General features: G+C 52.5%; 6 protein-coding genes across 6 annotated transcripts; 3 read left to right on the top strand and 3 right to left on the bottom strand.

Annotated features, from left to right (window-relative positions):
* Window positions 1-58: 58 nt before the first annotated feature.
* On the top strand, window positions 59-1940 carry J4E90_004907 (uncharacterized protein; the record flags this gene model as incomplete). Its single annotated transcript, XM_051434468.1, has 4 exons — window positions 59-312; window positions 370-437; window positions 492-1506; window positions 1556-1940. The coding sequence occupies 4 exons, from the start codon at window positions 59-61 to the stop codon at window positions 1938-1940; spliced, it is 1722 nt and encodes a 573-aa protein (XP_051291724.1).
* A 1343-nt stretch (window positions 1941-3283) lies between these two features.
* Window positions 3284-4078, top strand: J4E90_004906 (uncharacterized protein; the record flags this gene model as incomplete). The annotated part of the gene is made up of 3 exons (XM_051434467.1): window positions 3284-3451; window positions 3509-3637; window positions 3698-4078. The coding sequence occupies 3 exons, from the start codon at window positions 3284-3286 to the stop codon at window positions 4076-4078; spliced, it is 678 nt and encodes a 225-aa protein (XP_051291723.1).
* Window positions 4079-7431: 3353 nt separating this feature from the next.
* Window positions 7432-12379, bottom strand: J4E90_004905 (uncharacterized protein; the record flags this gene model as incomplete). Its single annotated transcript, XM_051434466.1, has 6 exons — window positions 7432-7976; window positions 8029-9327; window positions 9376-10537; window positions 10607-10753; window positions 11558-12178; window positions 12230-12379. 6 exons carry the CDS (start codon window positions 12377-12379, stop codon window positions 7432-7434), a joined length of 3924 nt encoding a protein of 1307 aa, XP_051291722.1.
* Window positions 12380-13129: 750 nt separating this feature from the next.
* J4E90_004904 (uncharacterized protein) lies at window positions 13130-14036 on the bottom strand (the record flags this gene model as incomplete). The annotated part of the gene is made up of 2 exons (XM_051434465.1): window positions 13130-13901; window positions 14032-14036. The coding sequence occupies 2 exons, from the start codon at window positions 14034-14036 to the stop codon at window positions 13130-13132; spliced, it is 777 nt and encodes a 258-aa protein (XP_051291721.1).
* Window positions 14037-15958: 1922 nt separating this feature from the next.
* On the bottom strand, window positions 15959-17926 carry J4E90_004903 (uncharacterized protein; the record flags this gene model as incomplete). The annotated part of the gene is made up of 2 exons (XM_051434464.1): window positions 15959-17602; window positions 17654-17926. The coding sequence occupies 2 exons, from the start codon at window positions 17924-17926 to the stop codon at window positions 15959-15961; spliced, it is 1917 nt and encodes a 638-aa protein (XP_051291720.1).
* Window positions 17927-21507: 3581 nt separating this feature from the next.
* J4E90_004902 (uncharacterized protein) lies at window positions 21508-21732 on the top strand (the record flags this gene model as incomplete). The annotated part of the gene is made up of 1 exon (XM_051434463.1): window positions 21508-21732. The coding sequence occupies one exon, from the start codon at window positions 21508-21510 to the stop codon at window positions 21730-21732; it is 225 nt and encodes a 74-aa protein (XP_051291719.1).
* Between the last annotated feature and the right edge of the window lie 3327 nt (window positions 21733-25059).

The following is a 25059-nucleotide window of genomic DNA, read 5'->3' as shown; positions in this document are numbered from 1 at the left end:
TCGCTCCGCCCGTTGCCCGGTACGACGATAGCCACGACCAACACGAAACCAATCCACCATGGAGATGTCTTCGCCGCTCGCCGCCATGCACCCGCCGCCCATCCCCGGCCCCTGGGGATACCGCCGTGACCTGCCGCAGTCGAAGCCGCTGTTTGGAGGAGCACACAGCCTGGGCCCCAAGAGCTTCAACTTCCGCGACCTCAGCATGAAGAAGAGTGGGGGAGACTACTTCACCCTGCAGCCCATGCGAGGCTCGTCACCCACCACCAGCCTGGCCGCCGACATGTCGAGCAACCTGCACATGGACCAGAGGTACAATCCCTCCTTTGTCTCTTTGATATTGGCAGCACACTAACGCGCTTGTTTCAGCCCCCAGCTCGCCACGCCGCGTCGGTCGCTCTTCACGTCGAATCTCTTTCACCAGATCGACACCCGGGGTAAGTGGCTTCGCACTCCAAACTGGAAGCACAAGGGCTAACAGGCACAAACAGAAACCACGACCCCATTGGCTCGATGGGAAGGCGTTACGACTCCGCCAATTCCCTCGTCCTCGCCCGGCTTTGCACCAGACTCCATGGACATCTCGCCTCTTCCTCACAAGGCGCCCTTCAGCTTCATCAACGACCGCTGCCTGCCCCTACCCTCTCCCTCCCCAGAGGTGACCCCCGGCTCCGACAGCGACATGCTCACCCCGTGTGACGAGCTGCCCACCCCACCCACATACTCTACGCCCTCGCTCGAGGTTCCCCGACCCGTGTCAGCCGCCGACCGCCGAAAGTCCAATCTTCTCAGGCCCTCTCTTGCGCGCCACAAGAACTACTCCACTAACACTGTGTCGTTCAAGGACCAAGACAAGCCATCGAGCACTCCGCTGCCCGCCTTCCAGTTTGGCTGCGGTGACTTCACCCGGAATTCGTCTTCACTCAGCTTGGACGAGTGCTTCACTGCTTCGCCTCCCCAAGAACGTCGTCCTACTTCCAACGGCTCTCTCTTCGCTTCAAAACCCAAGCCTTTCTCTCTCAACTCTACTGCCGCCCGTGCCAATGGTTCCCCCCTTGCCGCCGTCAGAAAACCCGCCGGTCCTCCTTCTCGTCGTCCCAGCAAGTTCCGCAGATCGTTAAGCATGTTCGAAAGCCCCGGTGAAGTAATGAATGCCAAGCAAGAACAGGATGATTACCAGCCCAGTGGGCTCCAGTCTGTGATGGATGTCGATGATGCCAACACTCTCAAGCTTCCCCACTTCACCACTACTGAGCCAGAGAGTCTCCCTCGCATCACCCACGAGACATTGGTAGAAGTGCTGGATGGTGCTTATGATCACTTGTATGACAACAAGGTCGTCATTGACTGTCGCTTCGAGTACGAATACAATGGTGGACACATTGAAGGTGCATTGAACTTCTGTGACAAGGAGAAGCTTGCCGAGCGTCTCTTCCAGGCCCCGTCTAGCGAGAACACTTTGTTGGTCCTTCACTGCGAGTACTCTGCGCATCGTGCTCCTCTAATGTAAGTTCATCCCATTTTTCGGCTTTGGTCCATTCACTAACAACACCAGGGCCAAGTTTGTTCGCTCGCAAGATCGCAAGGAGAACGCGCATCAATACCCTCATCTGTCATTCCCTGAAGTGTACATCCTCGACGGCGGATACAGCTCCTTCTACCATTCACACGCCACTCGCTGCTACCCCCAAAACTACCTTCGCATGGATGCCAAAGAGCATGAACAGTCATGTGAACGTGGCCTCAACAAGCTCAAGTTCAAGTCGCGTGCCAAGCTCAACCGTGCTACCACCTTCACCTTCGGACAGCACTGCCAGATGGAAGACAGCCCTACAGCCATGGGCCGGTCAAGATCTGGAAACAATATCTTTGCCCTTGGCAATGACTCCCTGGAAGTCGGGCGTGTCACGGCCGCTTCCCGTCGCATGGCTTCTTATTAAGCCTGCACAACGAACAACCAACACTATAACGAAACTAAACTAACTCATGGCGGATTGATTCACGGCGTTATGGATGATTGCTGCATGGCATTGGATCCCCACAGCATTGGCGTTTGGTCCTTTTCCATTCCGGGGCGTTCGAGCGATTTCATTTGGCTTGCATCACTCTCGGAATCTTTGCACAGCGGCAACAGTCTGCATCTGATCTTTGGGGTGTCTCCCCGTTTCTTTTCTATACCCCTTGTCGCGGAGCTGTGGGCCCGGACAAAAGTTCACATTTCTTGATAGGGAACGCTGGATACCCATCTTGTCTACGGCGAGCGTTGAGCAGTCCAAAGAAGGCTGCCTCGCGAGCTTCTTCATTTCCTTTGTTACTATTACCCATCCTCAGACGGATCTCTCCTGGCCTTGCAGCGCTGAAACATTGCCTGCACATGTTCTTCAGAACAAGTATCTAAGAATCATCACGAAACCAAGTACACAAACAGGTCTACGTGCCTCCAGAGCATTAATCACCTACACGGCATCTACTGCCCTTTCCTTAATACAATTCATTTGGTATCATTCTCTACATTACACAGACTGAACTTCTTGGCTTCTCTTGTATCACCCTTCGCGCGACTCTTTCATGTATCTATTTGCCTTTACCTACTTCTATCCCCTGGTTCGTGTACATCTACAGAGAGGAACATGAGGAGGTAATGGGCTGTACATATCTGTAATGCGGATGGACGAAGGATGGCTTGAGGAAGTCCTGCAGTCGACCAAGCTAGAAACAACAACGAAATCTCATCAGATTGCTCCACCTGTACCATTATCCTGATGAAGAAACCACGATGTATCATCAAACTAATGCATGCACGGTTTATATGTTGAGCCAGGCACTAGCAATGGTTCATATTGAAATACAGCGGTAGCGACGGCCGTTGATAGCTGCACCCTTAGCCCCTACCAAGGCGTCATACATGTGTAGCCTGCTTTTCCTGAGGTGTCAAGACGCGTCGGAACCAAACTGGGACGCGTCGGCGCTAGTTGTAAGCGACCCCCGCATCGCGCATCCCTGCCCCACCAAACATCTGCAATCTGCATGCACGCTCGCTGCAAGCCAACACACGCATGCATCCGGCCCGAGACATACTTCAGATCTCTGTCTTGCATCCTGCTGCTCGTCGGGTGCCTGCCGATTGCTTACCTTCGATCCCATCACCCCGCCTTACCTCGATCTCGGTGCCGCCACGATACACGCGCGCGTGAGACACGGCAGACACGCGACTTAAGTGCCCGACCGATACGACCGTTGGCTTTCGAGAAAAGCAAAGGGCACATTTGTGTGGAACGGTACAATGGATATCGACGACCTTCTCGCGGAGGTCTCCGTCGACTCCACGCCAAGAGAGACACGCGATCTGCAGGAATTGACACGGTGTTGGGTCGCGGAGAGGGTTGCGCCCGAGATATTACCGTGGCCTGAGGAGCTCATGGAGAGGGTGTTGGAGCGGATTAGGAGACAGGTGAGCGCGCGGAAGACTGCAGCTTACGCAACACAAGGTAGCTAATGACGCAGCCAGATTGAACTTGTCGAAGACCAGACGGGCGACATGAACCCGAAGACGAATTTCAAGCTCATCATTATACAGACGGAGCTTGAGCGGTTCAAGTTCTTGGTTCGCAGTTTTCTGAGGGCGAGGATAAAAAAGGTATGGTCCTGTCCTGTCTTGTTGCCAATATGTACAGCAATACTGACACCACGTTTGTAGATCGACGCACACCCTCTACACATCCAATCGCTACATACGGCCTCTCTCGCAACGACCTCCCCCCTTCTCTCGCCATCCGAACACCAATACCTGACGTCGCATCAAGCGCTCCTCTCCTCACACTACACGTCCTCGTTCCTCTCGCAGTTCCCGGCGTCGTTACAACGGCTCGATGATACCACGGGTGGCATAAGCATGATTGATAAGCCCGACGAGGACAAAGCGGTCTTCGTCAGGGCTTTGCGCGATGTGGGAGAGATATTCGTGGAAGGAACAGATCGGCGGTTTGAGATGAAGAGGGGGGATGTCTGGGTTGTGAGATGGAGTGCGGTGAGGGCTTGGTGTGTGGGGTGCGGTACGGGAGATGTTGAGTTGATATGAGGGGGCTTCTCGGATCAGAAGAGGAAGATACGGCAGCGACATGGCTTGCGATACGCGATGCCCTATTACACCGGAAGAAGCGAACAGCCAGGGCGTTGGAAGGCACTACAGAGCGCGAGCATACGCTGGGAGACGCCGCCTCTTCTAGATGTGGCTCTTGCCCTCCTGGTAATAAGGCGGTAGTGTTCAAGTACCCCAAGTGCTTTCGAGGGAAGCAGCTGGCACATCGTCATTGGTCAAGTCGACCGGCAAAAATCAAAGGTTCACGTACATTCCCATGTCACGATGATGATGATTATCGTCATCATCACCCTTGTTTCCCATGCATCCTCTGTTCTGACATCTCTTGCACGAAAGCGACGACTCAACGTTCATCTCCGTACATAACGCGAGTTCACATCGCTTCTGGTACTCAAAGTTTTTTTCGAAGCGACAGGAAGGCACAGACTACGAAGTCGTGGGAACCGAGTGCTGGAAACAACACATGTAATTGTAGAAGGACTCTTTTGGTCAGCCTAGATTCCTCCTCTCCTCCATCACATCGATGCGAGAAGTTCGTTTTTGGTACTTGAAGTGAGTACTGTTCTGAGGATTGATTGAGATCGCAACGAAGGATTTATATAGAAATCCAGGCACGCTAGTCGCAGACATGTTTCTTGCTGCCTGCGCTTTTACAAATACACTACGGGCGTGCTGGGTGTGGAGAGCACATGGCATGGTCTTTTGTTGTATTTTGGACGACAGGACAACATGAGGAATACGTAGGCTGGTTTTGAGACGCACGGAGAGAACGAACGACATAAGTCGTGCTGCTATGTTTTTCGTACGCACGTCTCTCTCCCTTCTCCACATCAGTTGTACAGCCTTAAGTTTTGGTATTGATTTGTAAATGTAAGTTGGGTTGAAGAGGTGTAAGGACGCAACGGATCTTTATATAAATACCTAATGACGCTAGTCGCAAACATGTTCATTGCCAGATCGGCTTTTGGAGATAGATATGTAGGACATGTATATGGTGAGAGCACATGGTGTAGTCTTATACGGAATTTGGACGGCAGAACAGCATAGAATCCGTCCGTCGAAGTTTTGAGACGCACAAAGAGAGCAAGCCACATGTTACAGATCTCGAAAGTGTTTTTTGTTTTGGTAGACACACCTCTCTCCCTTCTCCACATAGGGCTGTGTACAAACTGCTTTTGTGAATAAGGAGAGAGATGTATGGTATTGGAAGATGGTGAGAAGAGAGGGACGAGAGTTTGTGTAGATGTCCGGAGACGCTAGTCGCATGCGTTACCCAGCCCTCTTTGAGATTTTGAAGAGATGCAGCAGTCTTGGAACGTAGCAAGAACATTTGTTGATCTCGATTTGATTTTGGAGTAGTATCCAAAGGACGTGACTTTCGGTGGAAGGAGCATCTTTGAGAAGTGCATAGGGGGCCTTTCTTCATGACGCTGAGTTTTGTCTCTTTGAATTAGATATTTCAGCACTTTTCGTATGTATTTTATAGAGTAGAATGCGTGTATAAAGCAGCTATGAGCGGGTTCTGCCTGAAAGTTATGAAGACCACAGAGCATGATACAACCTTCTGAACTTGTCGATAATACGAAACGTCTGGGCCAACGCCGACTGCTCATGTCTTGAGTTCGTTCCGTTTTTGATACTGTCGTCACAAATATGCTTTTTTTGGAACAACACTCTGAATCCAGAGGCGGACAAACATAGGGACAAACGAATGAGTTTTGGAGATTGGCGAAGCCGATAGTCAGGGAGTAAGGAAGGTGGAAAGTGTGGTAGCACGCCAACCTAGGGAAAAGCTGAACAGCCTGGAGCCTACGTTGACTTTGGGTCACCTTCTTTGCAAGGTTTTGGGTCAATGTAGTCTGCAGACCTGTTCAGTTTTTCCCTGGTATGAGGTGGTAGCAATTTCCTACTTATAGCCTTCTGGTCTTAGCTCATGGCATGGTGCGCAATGTTGTCATGACATTCCCGTGTACTATATGATACACATGGATAGACCCTGGCTAGATTTTGATCGGGTAGCGTGGATGTGTAGCCAAAGGTAGAGAGACCTCTGGACTGCACCACACTAACATGTGCTTCTCCACAGTAACTTTTAGAGAAGGGAAGGGAATAACATGAAGTGGTTGCTATCTGTATTTTAATTATTATTGTTTTGGATACTGCACAGTTGCGCAACTGTAGATGAGGGGATTAAAAACGACCGAGACGTCTTTATTTATACTGCCAGAACCTCAAATCAAGAGACATAACTCACTGATGGATATCTTTCGACACACTCTTGACATTCCCGCTCTTCAGGAAACATGCGCCGTCTTTTCGACAAATTCAGAGTCCTTACGGCAACTGAGCACAAAGTGACCAGCTCTGGAGAAGCCTTCGAACCGGCATTTCTATCGACAGTAATTTTGTTTCACGCAGAGCAAGCTCATAGAAGATCCGCTCTCGGTTTTCGATAGCTTGCATCATAAGAATGATGTAAGGAATAGGTAAAAGTCGGCAAGAGAGCCAGATTTTGTACTGTTCAAGATCCACCTCAAGACATTCGTATGGTTTGTGTTGTTTCGGTCTAGTCTCGCAACGCACATGGAGAGCTTCATGTCCATTTTGTTTAGCTCAGTCGATAAGTGTCTCTCATCAACCTGTTCCTGGACATGTTTTGATATCGTCCACAGTCTCCAGCGCAATCATAAGGTAGCCATCGAGGTATTTTGGTGGCCAGAAAGCCAACACCATCAGTGCTTGAATCGCTGGTTTTGGTGCCTCACCAGTTATGGTGGTGTACAGAAAACGAAAGTATCGACCACTCGACAGAATTTATATCTACTGTTCACGAGCCCAAGAGCGCGAGACAGGTCATGCCGGTTTTGTCACTCCTTTTTGGCTTTCACATCGGCGATACATGGCGATCTCGTACCTCGTTTTATTGACTTTGCACAAGTGGACATATATTGGATGCTTTGAGTTTTGGTTCCCAGGAAAACACATGTTCGTGGACAGACGATTTTTGTAGAAAACGTCAAGGAAGTAGAGTTAGTGAAGAGTGGAGAAAGGGAAGAGGAATGCGGCTTTTATATGGCCTGCAGTAGCACGTGCATGGTCGGGCTCCCGGTGTGAGTTCTCGCAAGAGCATCGTTCGCACATGGGACGAAGTCTTACTATGGAGATGAGTGCATGCGCTTCATTTCAGCGAATCTGTCCAGACCACATTGAAGTCCGCATATCTGCATTCCGCACGGCATGAATATACGCACCAAACACATCATTGAGAACAGCAACTTCCATTGCGCGTTATCGCGCTTCTACACCACCATATTCTACCCGACGCTCTATACTCAAACAACAGTACTATACCCCCCACCATACCCTCTCCGTCCCTTCCACCTAACATACCACTTCCTCCCCTCATCCGCCCAAAACACACAACTCGCCACCGCAACAAGATGCGCGAGATCGCCCAAACCCAGGGCCTCGGTCTGGAAAACGCTTTGCAGCGGTGGGAAGTAAATAACAGCCAGCTGTCCGAGCAAACTGCCCGCGACGGCGTAATTAAACATCTTGTTGTCGAAGACACCAATCTCGCCTGCAAGAACGGATTTGCTGGAGGAGCGGCAGGTTAGTGCGTTGAACATGTCGAAGAGAACGAAGCAGGTAAAGGTCATGGTTGTGTCGCGGGCGGTGACGAGGTTGTCGGTGGACATTTCGAGGTAGTAGGTTGTGAGGGTTCCGAGCATGATGATGGTGGCGGATTGGAGGACGCGTTGGATGAGTGGGCGGGTTAAGACGCGGGCGTGGCGCGGGCGTGGAGGTAGCGCCATGACGGCTGGGTCGACCGGTTCTACACCGAGGGACTGTGCGGGTGGACCGTCCATGAGGATGTCTGGAGGTGATCGTTAGTAGATATCAATGAGAACGGGAGTAGAGAAACTCACTGATCCACAGAATCTGCATGGCATTGAGCGGATTCTGGAAGCCGAGGAATGTGCTAAGGAGTACCAAGCTCAGTGCTGCCGCGCTGGTGCTGAGTTGGAAGGTGAGGAAGTTTTGGATGTTGTAAAAGATGCCCTTGCCCTCTTCGATCGCATTGAGGATGGTTGCAAAGTTGTCATCTGTCAAAATCATGTCTGCGGCCTCTTTGGCGACATCCGTGCCCAGTCGACCCATGGAGATACCGATGTCTGCTTTCTTGAGTGCAGGCGCGTCGTTGACACCGTCACCAGTCATTGCCACAACATCGCCTCGTGATTGTAGTGCTCGGACAATCTTCATCTTGTGCTCAGGACTAGTTCGCGCAAAGATCGAGGTTGTCGCAATAGCCTGTGCAAGCTCTTCCTCGCTCATATGATCCAGTTCATCACCACGAATGACTGAGCGTCCAAGTGCTGAGTTTGGCATGATTGGCATACCCAGACTCTTGCCGATGGCGACTGCTGTGGTCTCTGCGTCTCCTGTGATCATGATAACCTTGACTTTGCCGGCCATGAGTCTCCGAATGGCTCTCTCTACACCCTTACGCGGCGGATCGTTCATCCCAACCAAGCCAGCGAACGCAAGACCACGGTACTGTTCATCATCTCCAAGTGCCGAGCTGGTGGATGGTGCAGGTGAGGCTGTACCACTGGCATTCCTCTTTTTCCCTTTGGATGCACCGCTTGCGAAGCCAAGCACACGTAAGCCTTCTTGCGCCATTACATCGGCGGCCTTCATCGCTTCTTGCTTGCGTGCTTGATCCAGTGCCGCCTCTTTCCCTTGTGCCGTTACATAAGTATCACAGCGGTCCAGAACCCGTTCCAGTGCGCCTTTGATGTATGCGTGTTCAGATCCAGGGGTGAGGTTGCCAGAATTACCGCCAACGACGACCCCCATCCACTTCCTCTCCGAGCTGAACGGTGTCTCGAACTTGCGTTCGCCGAGTCTTTCCCGGATGTCGTCTTCCCCAAAAGCGTCCATCAGGTCTAAGAGCGCGACATCGGTGGGTTGACCGACCCATCGGCTCTTGGCAGCTGTATTGTCGTCGCCTCCTAGAGTCGAAGAAAGTACCGCTGCCGTGGACGCCGAGGCTGCCTGGTCGCTCAACAAGCGGGCATTGTTGACAATGTTGCCAATTCGTAGTATGTTGCGGGTCGGCGAATCGAGGTCCGTGGAGTCGTGCTTCGTCTTTACGTCGATCGGTGCTGCTTCGTCAAAATGCCATATCTTCGTAACGGTCATGTGATTCGTGGTCAACGTGCCTGGTCCAAGTTAGTAAATGTCACATGCGCGAAGAATGGTTGACTCACCCGTCTTGTCAGTACACACGACATTGACAGAAGCCAGCGTCTCAACACTAGGTAGCCGTCGAACAATGGCGTCGCGTTTGGACATTCTCAGCACGCCCAGCGCAAGCGTGACAGTAACAATAATCGGCAGTCCTTCGGGGATAGCGGCAACAGCGAGTGAGACGGCGATCTGGAAGACCTCAATGAACTTCCAACCGCGCCACAGCCCTACCAGACCAATCAAGGCAATGACTCCAAAAGACATGTAACTCAGATCCTTGCCCAGACGGTCCATAGAAAGTTGTAGAGGCGTCCGCGGGCTTTCGATCTGCTGTAGAGATGCAGAAATGGCACCAAACTCCGTGTTGCCTCCTGTACCGACGACGATTCCTTGTCCGTAACCCGATCTAACCAATGTACCCATGAAAGCAATGTTCTTCTGATCATTCAGTCGTATATCAGCGCCGACCGTTCCTGCGGCTTCGGACGCGTAGAAAGGTGAAGATGGGCGTTGTAAACCCGGCGGGGGTGTGATGGTGTCCGGCGACTTGGAAACAGGCTCGTTCTCTCCGGTGAGGTTCGACTCGTCGATGCTGAGGTCTGCGGCGTGCGTGATGCGAATGTCGGCGGGTATGCGGTCTCCAGTGTGGAAGAGGACGAGATCGCCAGGTACCAACAATGTCGCAGATATGGTAGTAGACTTCCGCTCCGCAGCTGACAGGGCCGAAGTGGTGTCCTTCAGATTCTCCAACTCGACGTCGTCAGTTGGCGTGCCATTCGGTATGCGACCGTTCCGTGGTTGCTCGACCCCAGCGCGAATGATGTGTGCCGAATGCGGAACCAGCTGGTTCAGCGCCTCAATTGACTTCTCCGATCGGTATTCCTGCACGAAGCCCACCGTCACCACGATGGTCACAGCCACAGCAATGCTCACAGCATCATCCAAGTTGCCCAGTATGAGGGACACAGCAGCGGACCCGAGCAGCAGCAAGATCAGCGTCTCCTTGAACTGCTTGAGGAAGCGGAGCCAGAGCGGTTCGGGCTCTTCGTGGGGGAGTTCGTTGAGGCCGTGGGTGTGGATGCGCGCCGAGGCGTCCGAGGCAGAGAGGCCATGTGTAATCGACGTCGAGAGCTTGTGGGCCGTGTCCTGTGCCGAGAGGAGGGAATGGGCGGATGTTATTGACTATTCACACGTGTCAGCGGCGTGTACAAAACTCCACAGTAGACGTGGTGGTAGGAGCGCATGGCGTACTGAGGGCGTTGTGCTGCGCTTGATGGCTTCTGGCGGCTGCAGCATGGGCGAAGAGGGCCGCGAAGACTTGGAGGGCAGGCCCGCGGCATTGTAGAGGGGCAGTGAGGACGTGGATGCTTTTGACATGTTGGCATGGCCAGGAGTCGACTGTTGCGCCGCGGTCCAACGTGGCCTATCCGTCCAGAGCTAGCGTGGGAAAAGATGCTCGTCGCCGTGGATTATCGCATTGGTGCTAGTAGTAATAGTGCGACTTTGATTGGCGAGCGGGACGAGACAAGGAAATGGCGAGTCGACTGCGGGTTGTCGTTGGGGATGGTGTTGCTGAATGTCGATGATGGACCAAAACGTCAAAGCACCGGTACTCTCGAGCAGGGGTCTCCATCGAGCCTCTGGTCACCACTTTCACACGAACTACTGTTTGCCTTCACAGCACTAAACCCATCTGACGACGTGTTCCGTTTTGAAGCACTCAATGTAACCTCTATTTGTAGCTTAGCGTTGTGTTGCCTATCATGTGTCGGCTTCTTGCAGCGTCGAGTGACGCCTTGGCAGGTACATGTCCGCTGTACGATCAAGTGATGGCGCGCTTTTTCGTAGCTCTGCGTGTGATGTCATACACCAGCCTCTCTCAAACTCTACAGCTGTGGCTGAAGCCTGCGCAATTTCCTCATCATCATCTTGTAGAACTTTGGTTTACTTTGATTAGACGCTACTTGAGTAATAATACACCTTCCCCTCGAATAACCGCCGAGCAGTCCGCGAGACAACGCACCTATCGACAAAAGCGAACGATTCCGAGCTGGTTGCCAGAACATCAACCTTGATCGACCCGCTCGAATGCGAAAGACAGACTCTCCGCTGGCTCGGCAGAAGATCCGAAGAGCTACTATCAGAGTCTGAGCAGGGACTCGGTGTCCGCTCAGGTGAAGACGACTGCCAGGAGGACTGTACCTTGCCGCCGGACGCAAGTCCGTGGGCTACGGTACCTTCGATGCACACTGCCGACGCCAAGCATGCCGCACCTGTGAGTTGCAGGCTCGGGTGGGGTTTGCCCATACTGAAAGCTTGGACATGAACGTCCGGCGTGCCTTCCCGGCCATGGTCATCTGACTGAGGAGATGAAATGATGGCCAGCTTCGGTGTACCACGGACCTTTGCAGCAGCGTCTACATCAGAAGCAAGACCCATCAAAACAGCGCCAGTACATCGTATTGACTCCATGTCCTTGAGGTAGACGGCGGTGTCTTTGCTCCCTCTCCTTAGATTTGGCGGTAATGTTCGTTCGTCGACTAGGATGAAAGGATTCGCTGCGTCTATCAACGTCGCCTTGACCGAGAAGCGATTGCCGTCTTGTCCTTTCACATGAATAGTATCACACCGTCTCCTCGTAGGAAAGAGAGTTCCGGTCATGCTCCCTGCAGGATCCACAAAGGCCACTTTTACTTCGCTTCCGGTTCCCTTGACGCCTGGTATCGCGAAGTCTCCGTCTTCATCAAACGACCCGTCCTCGTCTACCTGAACGGTATCGACAATGAGCCGCGAAGTGTTCGTATTGAAGATCCGTACATCGAGCTAAAGAAGAATGAGTATCCTATCCGTCTCAATTACAATAGGAGGACTTACCGTCTTCTCTCCGGGACTTGCACGCACTAACCCCTCTTGTAGCGCAAATGGTCCAACACCAGCGCACATGTTTCCACAGTTTCCGCTGAAGTCGACCGCCTCCTGACCCACTGCTACTTGTACAAAAGTGTAATCAATATCGACGCCCATTCGTGACGATGGCGAAACAACTGCAACCTTGGAAGTCGTTGAAGTCGCCCCTCCTACTCCGTCAATCTGTCGAGCGTCTGAGCCTTGGGAGCCCATGGCGGCAAGTAATGGGCCAGCCCATGCTGATTGGGAAGATGGCAAGTCGTGACGATGGATGAAGAGACCTTTTGAAGTACCAGCACGCATCAAAACGGCTGGTAGGCTGTGTCGCACTCTTTTCGGGGCGCTTTCGTGTGCCATTGGGAGTTCAGGTATGCGGATCGGCGAGATGTGTGAGACAGTCGAGGCGTGTGCCTTTTGGAGAATGGATGGTTTGAGAATTGTGCGTAGCATCTATAGAGGATGATGCTACGGTTCAAGGTGGTGAAGTTGATGAAGTTGGTGCTTCGTTTCTAGCTTGAAATGTGTCATCATATCGGGCAATGCACTTCTCTATATATGTCTTCATTCCAAAAATGTTCGGGTAGAAACGACCAGGAGTACGGGCCGCAGTGTATTCGACGGGTAGGCATGAGACTCTTCCCGTTAGCGCGTTAGATGCCGTGGGATCTTGACATGCTGCGGAAAGCCTAGCCGCGGTAAAACCTCGGCTTTCTTCCCGCGGGACTTGTTGCCCCACAGGATCCAACGCAGTGATAGGAAGAGCATCTTCTTGTGTGCGCTCGTCTCGTGATGATCCGATGACAATGACAATGACTTTGGATGGTACTTTGGGTGACAGGAAGAGCCTCATGTCGCCATACCCATCTCTTACATGTCCCAATTCATGGTTGGGAATTGATCAAGCTCTGATCCGTTGAAACCGTAAAGGAGGTCATCCACTGAAAATGGTTGCTCACCGAATGGTTGTTGTTGGTCCTGATACGCCCAGTTACCAGAATTTCCGTAGGGCATGTTTGCCGTCTCCATGGTGTTGTACGCCGATGGCGGCACTCCAGGTACAGCCATGTCGGCAGCAGGGTCTATTGAACCTGGCTGCCCCATATGCGACGGGTCTTGCTCTCGAACAAAACTCTGGATGATGCCATCGATGTCGAAACTTTGCAAGCTTGGTTCGCGATCCATCGATCTGCTCAACGAAACATCTGGAGTGTTCTCGTGATTATCCTCGCCACCACTGCCGATATGTGTGTCGTTCAGGTCAGGCGCAACAACACCCAGTCTCTTCATCAAATTTTGAATAATGGCATTGGCGCGTCGTACAGCCCAATTCGTCTCTTGGTTCTCGCGGAAAACGGCTAAGCAAGTCTCTAGGCTCTTGTGAGCTTGGGAGCCTGCACCTCGCTTCGCCGCAATACGGGCATGCACAGTAGCAGCGACATAAGTCGCATAGGAAATTAGATAGGGAGCTCTCCGCACACTGAACGTTTTGTCGTATGCTCTCAGGAGCTGTACAATAGCATCCGCCGCAGTGGCGCACGCCATAAACGAGTTCACGGAGATGGCGCGTGATGTATTGTAGAGATGCCCGTCTGCGACGAAGGGTCGGTGCAAGAGGATTGTGAGAACATGATACAAGGCGCTAGTGTTGTTTCAGTATATCCGCGGCATGTGCAATATTGTGATCACTTACTGTAAGCTTAGGACATGCGGAGGAGGTGTCGCGGCTACTTCCGCTACATCTACCGTGAGGTGTTCGGGCAGAAGCCCACGCCATGTTATCAGCTTTTGATGGATGCTCTCCAGCTTGGAAGACAGCTCTGTAGGGCTTACGTCGAAGCTTCTTTCGGTATAGATGGTGCTGAGTATATCGCTCAGAATGACCGAGAGATGGCAAAGGTGTCGAAACGTCGAGATACTATATGCTGGCGAGCCTAGATAGATGGCATCTGGTTGCGTGGAATAGGAGAAGGGCGTCCAATGTTCGAGTTCCTCGTACGTATCGAGGAACTTGGTGGGTACGAGTGTATCTGTCATGCTTACTGGGCGACCTTGATAGAGGCTTTGGATTTTGTCGACGACTGCGCTTTTAGTTAGTGTAATGATGAGCAATATGAAGACTATACCGACCAAATGCTGCCCAGAAAACGCGACGCCGAATTTCATGATCCTCATCAGAAAGCTTACGGTATCCTGCAAATGCAGGCGTATCGACATGAAGACCAAGGTCAACGATCATGCGAAATGCCAACCCAGCGTACAACCAGGCAGCGCTACGCTCATCGCCAAGAGCAAACAATGAGTTGGTCATCACTAGCAACGCTTGAATTGTTGTGATTTCGCTCTTGTCCAGAGCACCTCCCAGGAGCTCTCTCACTCTTTCACGAAATTGCCAACCAGCAGTGCGGACATCATCTGCTACTCGGCGAACCTCATGCCGTGGACTGAACTTGCTTGCGCCGAAGTAGATGGCGTTGAGGAGAAGTTTGGAGAAGTATGGACCGCCACATGCCATATCACGCATGAAGGCTGGGCGATAGGTAGTAAGGAACGAGTGGTGTTGCCGGTTCCAATGTAATGATAACAGATGCATGCCAAGCTCAGGTTCGACACCGTCAAAATCGAGCTTCATAAGTCGAAAGTTGACCGTCTCAAGTTGTCTCTGACGGGCAGCTTCAGCAACAAGACCCTTTTCTATCCATTCATCCGACATCTGGGGTCGTACTTCAGCCGCATATCGATCATTTGTGCCTTCGTCAAATAAAGTGCTTGTGCGTCCATGGTAGCTAGAGGAGCCATTGGGAGCGACAACAATGCGCGACACGCTCTGAGGTGTAGTTGCAGGGGTCTGTGCAGCAGGCGCAGAAGCGGCGATCGATGGCGTTGACTCTGATGTTCTGTCTGATGCTCTTTCGGATGTCCTTTCTGCTCGCGGCGTCTTGCGCGGACGACTGGGTGCATGCTGTGCGTCATCTATGGATATAGGCTCGTAATGGCAAATCGTCTCATGTGTCTTGCAACTTGCGCAGATCGGCTTCTCGGCACTGCATTTGATCTACCAGCCTCAGTATGCAGCTCCTCGACCATGACATGCAGGTGTCGAGCAACGAACCTTCCTCCGTCGGCAGAACGTACATGCCTCGGCAGCCCTTTTGCGCGTGCGGCCCGTCGCCGGCCCATCCGAAGGCATCGCGGTATGCGATGACTAGCACGACAGGAATGTTGGAAGGGGATGTTTCCGCCGAAGTTCGAGAGGTGAGTAAGTGGAATCGGAGAGGCCGCGCAGACGCAGTTGCCGACCCCGGATGATCTGCCGCCGGGCGCACCTGCCGCAGGACAGACTACCCGAGCTTCTTCGAGCATAATACAGCTATTTAGAGCACACAACGAGCCATGAGCCTTCGTTGATTAATCCAACGTGATCGCACGAGCCTTCAAACATCACTTGAGAAAGAAGAAACACCAGGGGCGTAACGGTAGTACTATTTCCATTCCATCTTCCAGCTAATGTAACTATCCTGATACAATCATACAAGGGACCAACTTCCCACAAACACCATACCTCACAAGAACACCAAAACACCAGTCAAATTCCGTCTCCAACGTGAAAAGAGTCATACATGAAAAGGGTATCCAGCCAACACCGACAGATGATACCAAGCCCCAAAGAAGGTCGGAGAAACACAGAATGTTGAACTTTTAGGCAGATACAGACACCTCAGGTGGTCCCTGGAACATGGCCTCAGCGGGCGCGTCGGGATCTCCTGTTGGTGCTGCTTGAGTCTGGGATGCCAGCTCGCCACTAGCACCAGTCTCTGCCCATTGTCCCCAAAGACCACGCTTAGCGCGAATGCGTAGAGGGCCACCAAGCTCGTTAGCTGGTTGCTCGACTTTGATGGCATCCTTGGTCGCCAGTACCAGCATTTCAAAGAACATCTTCGTCGCGTCTGTTCGTGATGTGCGGGCCTCTGGGAACGCATCCTGGAAAACGATGCTGTTCTTCTGTCGTACCGACTCGCTCTCTTCAGCTTCGGGTCCAAATTGTTCTCGCAAGAAATGGACAGCGTGCTTTGTGCCTAGCGATACGGGCCCGGCTTCGTCGGGATGGACGAGCGGCGCGGTTGTGTCGTCGAAGTTGTCTGGAACGGGCGAGAAGATGTCCTCTTCGTCATCACCAACCTGCTGGAAGCCAGGGTCGTCAGGAAGTTGAACAATGTCGTCGGATCCCGCAAGGGTTGGGTCGTTGTCGCCACCAAGGCCAAGGTCACCGCCTCCCAAAGTCGGCTCATCCTGCTCAAATTCCAGCTGCAGTTGTGGCGTCTTCTCTCCTTCGGCTGCGGCCTCGTCTTCGGTAGCGTCATTGTCGGCAATTGCACCACCACGCTTGCGCTTCTGGGCTGGGCGTGAGACAACTTCTAAGGAAAGGATACCTCGAAGCTCTGGAGCCCATCCTTGGCTTCGTCCGTCGCCCAGTATGCTCGAGATAAACCCTCCGGACTTTTGCATGTTCATCAAAGCCATCAGAAGAGGGTCGCGAGGCAGGAACGATGCAGGCTTGAGGATCTTCTCGCGGTTGTTCTGTTGCTCCCTCAACTGGTGACTTGAGATCATAGTTTCGGCATCAGCTGCAATGACCCTCCTGCGCTTGGCGCGGGCTTGATGGATTGATTCTTCCTCTTCCTGCTCTGGCTCAAACACGGTGACGTTCTGTTCGGCAACCTCCTGTTCAAGACGTGTGGCCTCCTCCTCTCCCAACTCGGAGAGCGGTGACTCTTCACGTTGTCGCACAGGGAAGTCGCCGGCGATAGAGCCTGCAGGAAGTTCGGTGTCCATGTCCATACCGCCCATAGTAATATCCAGGTCATCGTCCAAATTGAGTTCATGGCCGCGTGCGAGTTCAGTGGGAGGATCTTCGCCAAGGTCGATGCCGAGATCATCGTCATCCACTATCATGTCTTTGCCTAGCCCGGTAAAGTCTTCGGACCGGCGGCGTTCCAAAGGTGCGTTACGACCAACTTCAATGCTGGTACCCTCGTCGTAAGCGGCTGTCGGCTCCAAGTCATCATCCTCTCCAATGTCCAGGTTCAGGTCGTCATCCGGCAATTCCATGGGCTCTCCGCGCGCCTGCTCAATGCTGCCGGAAAGGAACTGGCTGTTGTCCCAATCGGGGACTGTGGTGTTGCCGAGGTTGAGGCTGCCGCTAAGAGGCTGGGAGAGAAGGAAAGAAGGGTCGGGCATGGGAGCCAACAGATCAAGATCGGTGATCTGATCCTGTAGCATGAGATTTGTGGGATTGGCGACGTGAGTCTGGGCGGGCGCATCGATGTTTCCGGGGCGGAAGGCCTGCACAAGGGTCAGAGGTGGTCATGTCACGCAGTCAAGCTTGGAACCTACCATCCTGATCTTCCATAGGGCTTCCTGACAGTCATCCTGTAGATAGTTGACCTTCTTGTTGTAGATGCGAACCTCACCGAGGAGCAACTGCGCGTTCAACCGCAATGCAAGCGGACCGCCAGCGGCCACCTCGGGTCGGATGATGACCTCGCAACTCTCTGGGATCTTGTGCTGCAGCACCTGGGCCTTGGTGAGCTTCTTCTGTTGGTTCGAGGCAAGCCAGACGTGTGCAAGCGCGCCCTGCTTGAATAGGAGGTCCTCTGGCAGAAACATGGTGGTGGTTGGGTAGATCGGTTTGTGGGCGGGGTGGTGGAGGAGTCGCGCTGTTGTTTACGTCGACGCGTCGCGGCCAAGTCGATGCGCGTGGCGTGAAAGCGCGCCGACAATGTCAAAATTGGAGCCCCGAAGTGCGCGCAGATGCAGCAATGGCAGTGATGGTCAAAAATGGTTGAGCGACGATGGTGTTGCGGATGCGCTCGGTCGTTGAAGGATGAATGAGGCTGGTTAGGGCTGGCTGGGATTAGATGGCAAACACGACAGCCCTCGCTTAGTCATAGGCCTGTCGCAAGACCAAGCCCAACTTCACCTTCCACGCACGTCATCTTCCATTCCATGCTACTTTCACAAAACAACAATATACTACACATGTAATTTGGTAGGCGATAGATGCATACATCCCGGCCAAGTAGTCAGACAAAGCAACGATTGCCTATGCGATTTGGACAATCGACTCAGTCCACTGTCTCATTGCCCACTGACTTCAGATGGAAGCCTCAGCAACTACTAGGTACCTCAGATCCGCCGACTCCACCTCAATCCTGGACTGCTCGCTTCCACATATTTCACATCGACCTTCCTCCCTCTGGCGGCAAACCCCTCCCTAAGCCACACCACCAACCGCTCGATCAACGGCGCACAGTCCACCAAAACGTTCTGCATACCGTGCCGATCACTTACCCTGATCCTAGGCCAAGCCTCGATCGTCAACGTCTGCAAACTTTCTATCTCCAGGAGATCTGCCAACTGGTAAATCGCAATGACATCTTCTAGCTCTCTGATGCGCGTTTGATCGAACGTCCATAGATCAAAGGTCCCTAGCGTTGTAGGAGGGATAACAACATCCTCAGCCCAGTTACATGAGTCAATAGTCATGTACCCAACTTCGAACTTCAATGCAACTTGCGTCAGCCCTGTACATCGCTTCATGAGCTCAATGTAAGTGTTGTTAGTCCCAGCAATTGGTTGGTAGCGGCCAAAGAGTTGGAAATCGAGTTTACGAATTGCGGCACAGCCTTGGTCGTCGCCTCCTAAGCTCTCGAGAAACATTGTAAATCGCACTACTTGCTCCCGGTAGATGAGGTAGAATTCGGTCGTTCGTAGAAGATACAGTGATACATCGACGCGCGTGGCTTGGTTCACGCGACAAAGTTGTTCGAGCCACTGGAGGTAGAAAGGGTCGCCTCCACGCCGGGTGTCTACGGGGCTGAAGTCCAAGGGCTGAGACTGAGAAGTAAGCTCCTCTGGGAGTACCGCATGGCGGTAGATGATCTCGCGGAGCTCAAGTGGCAGAGTTGGAAAAGGTGTAGTAGATTGCGCTGCAGCGTTAGTCGGGTTCATTTTGTTCATATGCTTGGTGGAAAGAGTGTAATAGAGAATTTCGTTTGTTTTCCGCAGTGCTCAGTTTGCTGTTTGCGAGAACAGGGGAAGACATGTCTTGCAGGTCAACTAATTAGTGTTTTGGTACTATTGGCTTCGTGAAGAGCACTGCTTCATGGTACCAGCACGCAATGCGATCAAGTTGAATTGGTCACTCCTTCTATCGTACACGCTCCCTATGCCTGCGCGCGCATCGCAACGAGTTTGTTATCGACGGGCGATGTCAGCAAAGGGGTCGTCAATTGACTGACAAATTTCGGACATCTCCAAGATGTTAACATTTCCATTGACCGTGTGAACTGGTACTGCTGGATGTGCACTTTGTCTAGGAATCTGCAAGTAGAGAAATTAATCGCGCAATAAAGTGACGCTCAGTGTCGAGTTTATTGAATGGGATGACATTGAATGGAGCGGAAGCTGGAATTAATGGCAGAGCGGCAGGAGACCGAGAAAGGAGATGAAGTGACGGTCGGCTGGAAACCTCTAATCCCTCTCAGCATAACCATGCATGACTGACTTCTGCTGCGACTTACTTCAGCATGCTGCCTGGATCTATCATGTTTCATAATGTTCAGTAAACAGTGGACTTCTGGTCCCTGTGGTCCTTGAAGTACGATAAGCGATGGATCCGCCCGCTGATCATCAAACCCACTGACACCCACAAGGCTGGAAGGCGGAATTCGGGGTGCAGAGTTGCCCGCAGGCAAAGTTGTTGAGACCCGATTGCGTTTGGCCGTGCGACGGGTGCGGATGCACCGGACGGTTTGATTAACGGTCGCAGATCGGGCGTCCAGAGCAACCCACTGCGAACCACTTGCATCTAGTTCTCGCACGATGTCGAAACTTCGACCGGTTTCGCAGTAACAGCAGTTCGCGTCTTCTGAGATCAGGCCAGATCTGGTGGATAAATCTTTCGCCGTGAGGCCATATCGATCTCGCGCATGTAGGAGTGCCGATCTTCATAAAAACGAACAAAGTCTCGAACGCGCACTCCGGCCTCCACTTCAGCCATCTTCTGATATCAGGTACGCTACCTTATCGGTGTCGCGACTCGCGAGCTTACGCCCGCACATGTTTCCGGTGTCGAGCGGGCCGGCTTATCATGTTCTGAGGCAGCAGGGCCGGGACCACATGGCACACATGCGCCATGATTACTGCCTCACGTAGGGTACGACTGCAGCACCACGTAATCGAAGAGGGCTGAAGTGCGACAGGCTAACGCCATGTGTGGGTCCTCTGGAGTGGCTTTCTTGGGTCTTGGTGCTGACGAGCGCACGGATGAAGTGGCCGTGCAAGTCTTGGACTCGTTGCCCACTTTAAGCCGCTTTCCAGAATTTGTTTGAAACGAGGTTCTACTGTGCCTGTCCCTGTACAGTCAACTTGGCTGTTTGAGTGATTAGTCGTGTGTTCACATGGACGTTATCCCGTGCAACAACCTGTTGATGGTCGCCTGAACAACCGCCGTGGTGGCTGAGCGTCACCGAGTACGTATGAGGTATGCAGGCGACTGCGAAGTGCCGGAATGGACGGGAGAGCGAAAAATCAAGGTTTTGACGCTAATTTGGGCGATGAACAACCAGGGCAGGGTCTCGTGCATGCGTAAGAGGAGACCCTGGCCATTGAGTAAGAGCGCACTGACCGCCGACATTCTGGCCTCGGGTCTCTCCACTGTATAATCTACCATGACACACACATCTTCTGGACGCGTCAACTGTCATAAGAAGTTGCGGCCTCCATCGTCACAGCTGATCTTCCACCTATCTCTTCCAAGTTCTTGAAACCTGTCAGCCATCTGTCTAATCTGCGCTTCATAGCTATAAGCCACGCATCGTGCATCTGCAGAACTTGGGCATCTTCACATTAACTCCATTCGGTACTCCATCACACTATTATTGGACCCATCCGCACGCTACCAAGACACGCCAACGGACCCCATCGATTACGGCTACTTTAACGCCCGAATACGCAATTACTACCCTGCATATCTTGCATTTGCTGGCTACATCATCGGGCATTCACAACCCACCGGCGCATATATTACGAAGTCTGCCCTCGGCTTCAGGATTGTCCAAGTCCAGCACACTGCAAAGTCTCTCGGTCGCAAGTCGCACACAGCTACACCACCACAACTACTCTACTACTCTACTACTCAACGACAACAATCAACATTCCACCAACCTCAACCACACCATACCACAATGTTCTCTTGCGCCAACTACGAGCGGGGATGCCGGGGTCGCTGCAACCGCATGAACGGACGATGCGATAGCTGTCACACACTCAACCTCCAAGTCCGCAGCAACAGCGCCTCATCCACATCATCCACCAACGGTCTACCATCAGCTGCCTACTCAGCAATGACCAACTCATTCGCATCGCTGTCACAACTGAACTCTCAATCATCGTCGACAAGGGCGCAATAACCGCCGGACCCTAGGCGTTCACCCTCATGACATTCGACGAATCATTCAAACATCAGCGATTTAGCGGCACAGTGTGCAGGCAACACTCTTCAGCTTCGACTTTGCGATTTGGGACACTTTATTGGAGCACATCGGTTTAGCATTTACACGGAGCGATCTTTTCTTTCAGTTGTATGATATACCATTTTCATTTTTTCATCGCTTTGAAGGACCACTGCAGGCGTTTGGCAGGGCATGCAAGAGGCGGAGCGCTAGGCAGAGTTTCCCTCGGAGGACTTGACAAACTCCCACCACCACAACAATCAAACCCAAATTACCTTACCTGCATCTCCTCATGCACTCGTGATTCTTTCCATGCGCAGAGCACCCTGTCGGCATCACACCTGCCACAATACGTAAGACAAGACTTTCTCCTAGCCCCACAGTCGTGTCTAGATCTCACCCTCATCCATCCGCCCATCACGCAAAACCCACAACCACGAGCCTTCACGCTCCAAGGCCCGATCCCTTTCTCTCCTTTCACGGCAATCACGGGTCCATATTTCCGTACAAAACGTCGCTCTATTTCCTTATTCCCTATAGCCTCTACACAGAATACGTCCGTGATGTCCCGTAGCTGGGGGACGCAGGCTAAAGAGCCCACTCTTTGTAGGAATCCAGACCACCGGCGCACGGAGTAGTAGGCAGGGCCTAGAAGTCGGTATCGATCGAACGTTGTGCTGGGGATCGGCTCGCTTGGACGGGCAGGTGGTGCAGCGCGCCTTTGGTGGCCGCTGCACTGTGACGTCAGTCGCGCTTCTCACCACGTCCTGCTTCGTTTCTCGCATGTGCGCAGACGTGCGTTTCAGCTCCGAGGCAAGCGGGTCCTCCACGGAGTCCACTCGTAGGCGCGGAGAGGTTGCGAGAGGCTTCTTTTCGGTGTGGTCATGTCGTTTTCTTTTGATTAAACTTTGACAGCGTCTGCTTTCCGACATGCTGCCGCGGGAACCAACCTCGCACAACGAAAGGTCTGGACCTCAGGTGACGGCAAAATGGTGCCGAGGCCAATAGACTCGTGCATGGTGGTTGTGATGCATGGCATTTTCGCATTCCCATGCCCGGGTTCATGCATTTGTGCCCATTGTTTCGCCGAAGGCTGCATCAAGCAGCCGTAAAGTGTGTTGTTGTTGTTGTCGCTGTTGTTGCCCAGGTGTAGTCGCGCCGATGTTTGCATGCGCCTTGCTGCAGTTACACCACCCCCAGCACCTCTACAGGGCATCAATGTTGACTCTTGCGGAACCCAACATGCGACGTCTTCGATCTTCCTGCTCGCCAAACCTGGCGCATGTCAAAGCTGCATCGTGTACGTCGAAGCTATGATGTTGATCAACAAAATCCTTCGCGCCCAATTTTAGCATCGTGATCGTGACAGCGATGGAGCTTCCACTTGCACTTCCTTTTGCTCTCGTCTCTTGCCAGCCTATCGGAGTCGATGACCCGAGGCTCGGACCTTGAGCACCGGCACTCGATAAGTGCGGTGACAAGCGAGTGCGAAGAAAGATATTAGTGCCATCGACTCGAGGGTCCATAAAACCAGTGAGTTGCTAGCTGAGCATAAGCGCGAGACGTGGCTTTTCGGGAAGGAAAGACGCTTGTTTTCCTACGTCATACCGTTGGAAAAGCTGAACCTGTCTCCACCATCGTGAGAAGTCTGGAACTTCAGACTCGGTCGTGCCGATGTTCTACCTACGGTTTGTGCAGTTCTTCTATCAATGAAGTCCTCAGTCTAGTAATCACGTGTTCTTAGTATTCACATTCCACCTCGGGCTGTCTGGGTAGGCATCCATCTGAGGAAGGAGCAGGTGTCATCGAACACAATGTCCACGCTACCATCCACCTGATTCACTTCAATGAAGATGAGTGATCACTATCCAGTCCGCACTCTTAACAATCATCTTGTCTTCACGCGCAACAATTCCGGGTTTCTCTCGGTGAAGCAGCTGCGTAATCACTTCATTGAAGCCACCAACTAGCAAAGCCTCAACGACCGTTGGGATACTCACCTATAGAACCCGTGCACAACGTAGTACAAGACACCTGAGTCACACCTCCTCGTGTCAACAAACACCAACTATTCTTGAGAGTATGACTCCCCAGAATATCCCCGCTGACAAAATCTCTCACGAACTACCGATATCGCTACCCGGACCGGAAAGGCGTCACGTGGAAGCGCGACAGTAGGACAGGTGAGCTGAATAGGGTATGCATGACGAGCTGGATAAGCCGCATAACACTAGTCGTTGCAATATCGAACGATGCAGCTTATAGAGCTACGCAGTAACACGGTCCGATGAACCTATGGCTGTCCAGCGATGTGCTTACTCAACCACGTCTTGTGGTGCGGGAGTGATTGTTTCTAGAAGGAGGAGGCTCGAGGTGCATGCAGCCCTACCCGTGTGAGGAAAGCTTAGTTGGCTGTGAGTGTAGGGCATAGGCTCGTGGTGGTAGGGCCAGTACAAGAATGGTGTATGCTGGACGTTGCGGTGGGATGAACATCATGCACGTCTTTAACCACAACCCTAGTACATGATCCAATCAACCGCTTCCAATACAGTGGCTAGCGAAGGCTGAGTCGGTCTACCAGCCAGCCACAACGTCTACCCACTACCATCACGCTCCATCCCCTACCTCAGCGACTCCCAAATAGGCAAGCATTTCGTGCGCCCCAATACCCGATGTCCTCCCGTTGAGCCACCCCGTATCTACCCGTACTCGCATACCCACCCTTCCCCATGTCCGCTGCCAAATCCCCCATCAAACATCGCGTACGTAAATAAATCCTGCTTATCAAATGCCACACCAAGCACCTACAAGCCTCACGCGCCCTGTGCTTTCCCATACCGCTCCTCCGCTGAATAATCGCGGGATGGGCGATGAGAAGAGCAAATAGCGTGCTGGCTAGACGCACGTAGGAAAATGATCAGCACAACGGATTGTGACGCGTGGGTGTCTCCGCGCAATTCATGGCGTTGTGATATGGAGTACATATCCCCATTTGAAGCGGCGATATTTCCTGTTTGTTGATGGAGAGTAGCATCAGCTTTTCCTCTTTCCTGCTTCCTACTTGCTTCTTTCCAGTTTGGAATTGAGGTACTTGCCAAGATCGGATATCGAGGCATTGTTTCAATTTTGATTACGGGTACAGTGAAGTTGCCAAGATATTAAGCTTTGTGGATAAGCTCTTCCTTCCAGAAGCATGTCGGCGCCTTGGTCAGAATCCGCCCCGCGAAGGAAAGCCAATTACAAAGTCCGCTTTCGACATGGTGTGTATCCTGATTTGGAAAGTCA

The sequence above is a fragment of the Alternaria incomplexa genome (genome assembly GCF_024043165.1).
Source record: "Alternaria incomplexa strain BMP 0042 chromosome Unknown scaffold_6, whole genome shotgun sequence".
Taxonomy (NCBI): domain Eukaryota; kingdom Fungi; phylum Ascomycota; class Dothideomycetes; order Pleosporales; family Pleosporaceae; genus Alternaria; species Alternaria incomplexa.
The sequence above is the reverse complement of the archived record's forward strand: the minus strand, read 5'-3'. Positions and strand labels throughout refer to the sequence as shown.